Source organism: Leuciscus leuciscus, assembly GCF_965113295.1.
Source record: "Leuciscus leuciscus genome assembly, chromosome: 16".
In the NCBI taxonomy this organism is placed as follows: Eukaryota; Metazoa; Chordata; class Actinopteri; order Cypriniformes; family Leuciscidae; genus Leuciscus; species Leuciscus leuciscus.
Window position 1 is genome coordinate 41,556,352 of NC_138740.1, and position 7,500 is coordinate 41,563,851.

The window sequence follows — 7,500 nt, forward strand, 5'->3', positions numbered from 1 at the left end:
TTTTTTTTTCACCACAGGTGACTTATATATAAAAAATATAGCCTATTTTTCAATTCTATTCTTCTATTTAAAGGATCTACAGAAACAGTGTTTGCACGATCGAGTTGTCTGTTTTCTAGTTTACCAAAGTGCTGTAGCCTAGGCCTTTTAAAACTATAAAAAATTAAAAACACAATAACAACCCTAACAATAAGCTATACAAATGCAATAGCCTATATCAAGTTTGTTTCTTCATATTTCTATCTTTGTAGGGGGCATTTGGCCCTCAAAATGTGGGTTAAACAACACACACACACACACACACACACACACACACACACACACACACACACACACACAATATCCAATATATAAATCACAGACGTCACGTTATAAGACAGACGCAAGTGTCACGTTCATTGAGACGAGTGCATGTTGCACAGTCATATTAAAGAACCGATCGCAACCGCTGGCACACTGCACTGAGCTGTGCTGAGTCGAGTGTTAAATACGTGTTAGAGAAAAAAAAAAAAAAAAACTTCACTGCCACGCGTGATTTACGTGACGTCAGCGTGACGTCTGCGTCACGTCTGCGTCTTAAAATGAATGGAATAAATAGCAGAAAGAAAAAAAAAATAAGACGTTGAGTGAGACATTAATTGAGACGAGTGCATGTAGCAAAGTCATAATAAAGAGCCGATCGGAACGCCACACACACACACACACACACACACACACACACACACACACACACACACACACACACACACACACACACACACACACACAATCACTACACACACACACACACACACACACACACACAATCACTGCACACACACACACACAATCACTGCGCATACACACACACACACAAGCACACAATCACTGCACACACACACACACACACACACACAATCACTGCGCATACACACACACACACAAGCACACAATCACTGCACACACACACACACACACACACACAATCACTGCGCATACACACACAAGCACACAATCACTGCACACACACACACACACACACACTCACTGCTCATACACACACACAAGCACACACACACACACACACACACACACACACACACACACAATCACTGCACACACACACAATCACTGCACACACACACACACAATAACTGCACACAAACACATACACACACACAAACACTGCACACACAATCACTGCACACACACACACACACACACACACAATCACTGCGCATACACACACACACACAAGCACACAATCACTGCACACACACACACACACACACTGCACACACACACACACACACTGCACACACAATCAGAAATATTATAAGGAAACATGGAATTAGTTTCCATTGTTATGCTGATGACACTCAAATATATATTTCATCACGGCCGGATGAAAACGCAAAATTTTCCAAATTGACAGAGTGTGTTAAAGATATAAAAGATTGGATGACGTGTAATTTTCTTTTATTAAATCCAGACAAGACAGAGGTAATACTTATCGGTTCAAAAAACCGCCCACAAAACCTCGCACAATACAACTTTAACATCATAGGATGTCCTGTTACTTTATCCTCTACAGTAAAAGACCTGGGTGTTATACTCGATTGCAACCTATCTTTTGAAAATCATATTTCATATGTTACAAAAACAGCATTTTTCCACCTTAGAAACATTGCTAAGCTACGTAATATGCTATCAGTTTCTGATGCAGAAAAGTTAGTTCATGCATTCATGACCTCGAGACTGGATTACTGTAATGCTTTATTAGCTGGTTGTCCTGCATCCTCAATAAACAAGCTACAGTTAGTCCAAAATGCCGCCGCTAGAGTTCTTACGAGATCAAGAAAATATGATCATATAACACCGATTTTATCATCACTGCATTGGTTACCAATAAAGTTCCGTATTAATTACAAGGTATTGCTACTGACTTATAAAGCCCTAAACGGCTTAGCTCCAGTCTATTTAACGGATCTTCTATCGCCCTATAATCCATCGCGCTCTTTAAGATCACTAAATTCAAGGCTTTTGGTCATACCTAGGATATCCAGAACCACCAAAGGAGGGAGAGCATTTTCACATTTGGCTCCAAAACTCTGGAATAGTCTTCCTGATACTGTTCGTTGCTCAGACTCGCTCTCCCAGTTTAAAACTAGATTAAAGTCGCATCTCTTCAGCCAGGCATTCATATAATCCTACAGATCAAACTACAATCCGGCCTCTAGCTCATAAATGCCAGAGGAGAACTGGCCCCCGACTGAGCCTGGGTTCTCCCAAGGTTTTTTTTTCTCCATTAGGTCACCTGATGGAGTTTTAGGACACCATTAGGTCACTTGATGGAGTTTTTCGGTTCCTTGCCACTGTTGCCTTTGGCTTGCTCAGTTGGGGATATTTTGGGGATATTTAATTTAATTTTATCAATCAATAAATTCCTCTTGAAACAAACTTTGTTGTATTATTTTAATTTAATACTGTGAAGCTGCTTTGATACAATCTGTATTGTGAAAAGCGCTATACAAATAAACTTGACTTGACTTGACTTGACAATCACTGCACACACACAATCACAATTCTGAGCACTATTATCATTATCATCATCTCGTGACCTGCATGTCATGTGACCATCAGAGAACATGAACACACGAATGTCACCGAAGCTCAAACTTACAATCAAGTAAAGCAACAACTGCAGCCAATCACAGCTTCCGTGACTACACAGTGACATCATCACAGGCAGCGATGACATCATCTGGGCCTGAGCCAACCAGCACACTTGCCGTTTCGATAAGTAATTTATTACTAATAACTAGTAATGTAGACTTTATATGTCAGGATTTCAGTTTTTTATTCCATGATTATGAATTTATGTCAGAATTTCGACTATGACAATTATTTTGACTTTCTTTGATCAACATTTTATGCCATAATTTCGAGTTTTTGTCACACACGCACACACATTCGCAGGCACACACACTCTCACTCACTCACGCACGCACACACACACACACACACTCACTCGCAGGCACACACACTCTCACTCACGCACGCACACACACACACACACACATTCGCAGGCACACACACTCTCACTCACGCACACACACACACACACACACTCACTCGCGCACACACACTCGCAGGGACACGCACACACACACACTCTCTCTCACACAAACACACAGACACACACACTCTCTCTCTCTCTCTCTCACAAACACACAGACACACACTCTCTCTCTCTCACAAACACAGACACACACACACACACTCACTCGCAGGCACACACACTCTCACTCGCGCACACACACACACACACACACACACACACACACACACACACACACACACACCGTCGGTTGTGTGTCACGAGAACACAAACAGTAGAGGAAGAAGCGCATGTGTATCAGTGTATTAGACCAGCGCATTCGCTCTTAAAGAGACGGCAGCCTAATATTCCAGAGGCCGACTTCACTGTTAATGAACAACAGACTCAGCTAATACTCACTCACTGAATCAGTCACTGAATCACTCACTCACTCACTGAATCACTCACTCATTGAATCACTCAGCCACTGAATCACTCACTCACTGAATCACTCATTCACTCACTCAGTCACTGAATCACTCACTCACTGAATCACTCACTCACTCACTGAATCACACTCACTCACTCAGCCACTGAATCACTCACTCACTCACTCACTGAATCACTCACTCACTCACTGAATCACTCACTCACTGAATCACTCACTCACTCACTCACTCACTCACACACACACACACACACACACACACACACACACACACACACACACACTCACTCACTGAATCACTCAGTCACTCACTCACACACACACACACACACACACACACACACACACACACTCACTGAATCACTCACTCACTCACTCAGTCACTCACTCACTCACACACACACACACACACACACACACACACACACACACACACACACACACACACACACACACACACACACACACACACACACACACACACACACACACACTCACTTCAGGAACTGATATAATGATCATCTACATATGTATGTAATATCTCCAGAGAAGACTATAGTGTTATTTTACATCTGATGACTTTATTTCTGTATGTAATCTAATTTGCATCTTTGTTCTATTGTGTTCATTTGTGCTATTGCTTGTAGTTTGATTATTTGTTCTTATTTTATTATGGACTGTTTACTTTAATAATAGTGTTTGAAATGTATATTTGAAATGTATATTTATGTAGACTTTTTTACTTTGCACTGTTCTTGCATTCCATGTTAAAAAAAAAATCTTACGAGTAAATAAAATGTACTAGCCAAGGTTGGTCAATTTTACGACTTGTGATGTCATAATTTCGACAGTCATTTCCAACTTTTTGCAATTGACAATCATTTTCACATTTTTGTTATAATTATGACAGTCATGTCCAACTCTTTGTTATAATTATGAGTCAATTTAAAATTTTTGTGTCATAATTATGACATAAAAAGTTGAAATGATAAGAAACTCGATGACTTCTACTCCTTCAGCTGAACCAATGAGATGATCACAAACTCCTTCAGGATCCACATCACGGTAATACCGCGGTATTAATCTGTCAAAGATCCGACAGTAAACATCTAAACCCATTTCTGCCACATTAGAAAACACAATCATGCAACGGTACATCATAATTATGACAAACTAAGTAATAATTATGACATCCCAAGTCATAATTATGAGATGAAAAGCCAAAAATGTGAAATTTTAATAATTTATATTATTTCAATGACCAGTGTCATCATTCTGACTCGCCGTCTCAATAATGTGCCTCAGTGTGTCATGATTATGACTGACCAACGCGTGTTTGGCGGCAGGAATGAGCTCCACACACACACACACACACACACACACACACACACACACACACACACTGAGGCAGAGCTGTAGTGAAGCACAGAGGATCAGGGACACATACCCCATCTTGCCGGATCTCCTGCTGTGTGTTTCTGCTGGTTATCTCGCGGTTCTCGCGTGTGTTTCAGTGCGCCGTGAGTCGAGTCGCTCCGCTCGCGCGCTGACGCTCAACGCTCCTCATGCTGGAGAAGAGACGACTATCATCAACGCGTCGCGTGCGGACACACACACACACACACTCACTCACTCACTCACTCACTCACTCAGCGCTCCTCCGTCATCTGCATCAGTCTCTCACATCTGTCTCTCTCTCCTTCTGTCTGTCATCATCATCTTCTTCTCATTCATCATCATCTCCGCGCGACGTCATCACGCACTCGCGTCACTCTCCTCCGCGCCGAACTCTGACATCACGGACAGTACTCGTGTTACGTCACTTCCGGTCATCACACACACTCAGGCTGGGCTGCTTCCGATGCAAACACTACAGGTTGTGTATCGCAAACCATCAGCTTCACTTGAGCTGCACGCTGTAAGCGTTCACTGGTGTAAAGTATATAATGACACACACACACACACACACACACACACACACACACACACACACACACACACACACACACACACACACACACACACACCAGTTCTTCTGCGCCCTCTAGTGGATGCGAGCCGGAAGTGCAACACAATTCATTGTTATTTGTATTGCTCAGTTCAGTGACGAGGGCACACATCACACTGGTTATTCTCACTATGGTCGATGTCTTGACGAACAGTAGATCAGAGTCAGACTGAAACACATTCGAGAGATGATTCACTGAATAATGAAAATACTGTCATTTACTGATGATGACTCCTTTCAATTACATCTCTGAACACACACAAACACACGCACACACACTCACACAAACTCTCACTCAAACAAACAGACACACACTCACTCTCTCTCTCACTCACTCCCACAAACACACACTCACACAAACTCTCACTCAAACAAACAGACACACACTCACTCTCTCTCTCACTCACTCCCACAAACACACACTCACACAAACTCTCACTCAAACAGACACACACTCACTCTCTCTCTCACTCACTCCCACAAACACACACTCACACAAACTCTCACTCAAACAAACTCTCACTCAAACAAACACACACACACTCACTCTCTCTCTCACTCACTCCCACAAACACACACTCCCACAAACACACACTCACACAAACTCTCACTCAAACAAACTCTCACTCAAACAAACACACACACACTCACTCTCTCTCTCACTCACTCCCACAAACACACACTCACACAAACACACACTCACACAAACTCTCACTCAAACAAACACACACACACTCACTCTCTCTCTCACTCACTCCCACAAACACACACTCACACAAACTCTCACTCAAACAAACACACACTCACACAAACTCTCACTCAAACAAACTCTCACTCAAACAAACAAACACACACTCACTCTCTCTCTCACTCACTCCCACAAACACACACTCCCACAAACACACACTCACACAAACTCTCACTCAAACAAACACACACACACTCACTCTCTCTCTCACTCACTCCCACAAACACACACTCACACAAACTCTCACTCAAACAAACACACACTCACACAAACTCTCACTCAAACAAACAGACACACACACACACACACACACACACACACACACACACACACACACACACACACACACACACACACACATATGGAGGTATTTTTGGTGCAAAACTACTGAACGCCTGTGACAGTGGAATGTGTAGTTGTAGAGAATAGCCACACATGTGTATCACTAAATTTGAAGTCACAGAGAGAAATGTTTTAAGAGTTGCAAACTTGTAGACTTTTTTTTATCTTCCACAAACACAACACAACAGTTACACCTTCTCAAATTCTTCATTGCAGGTGCACAAATCCTATTCTACAAATCTCGTTCATTTCGTTGTGCTTTTCCTCTGTACATTGCAATGCTTTAAACTGTCTTTTGTTATCATTTGTTGAATGTCACTGCAATAAAAAAAAAATAATAAAAAAATAATGTTCCACTTTTACCGTAAAACCAAAAATTCCAGAACACCTGAATAATTACAGCATGAATGAACTAGAATGAGCAGTTCCACGCGCATGCTCTTATTCCGTAAAATAATGTTAAGTGTTTTTTTGTTTCTCATTTACAGTAACCTAGTTGTATCAAATGTAATTGATCCACTTTTGTCCATACAATTTTGTTTAATCCGAATTGTACGTATGTATTAAAGCAACACATTCATGCTTGAGTTTGGTCTTAAATGATTTGGCTTATTTAAACGAACAAGAATTTAAGAACAATCACACCAGGATATATTATATATATTTTAAAAAGTGTTAGCCCACAGATACATTTGTGAAGGTTTATTTAATTTATTGCAATCAACAAATGATAATAATTAGTAAAAGCCACAGTTTTAAAGCTTCGCAAGGTGCAATTTATACGTCGAGTTGAAGTTTGCTGTAGCTACTGTATATAGGCCTACACGAAGTGAATGCCAGCAATCATTCAGTCAGTGACGAATTAATAAAAAACA

The 7,500-nt window shown here is 41.3% G+C and overlaps 1 protein-coding gene across 1 annotated transcript in view; it reads right to left on the reverse strand.

Moving 5' to 3' along the window:
* The window catches only part of homer1 (homer scaffold protein 1), a 190,370-nt gene that overhangs the window by 148,254 nt on the left and 34,616 nt on the right, over positions 1-7,500 (reverse strand). Inside the window, exon 3 of the mRNA XM_082140085.1 lies at positions 4,975-5,175. Within this exon, the coding sequence (XP_081996211.1) occupies positions 4,975-4,979 (5 nt within the window). The 5' untranslated portion in view covers positions 4,980-5,175. The remainder of the gene's footprint in view (positions 1-4,974; positions 5,176-7,500) is intronic.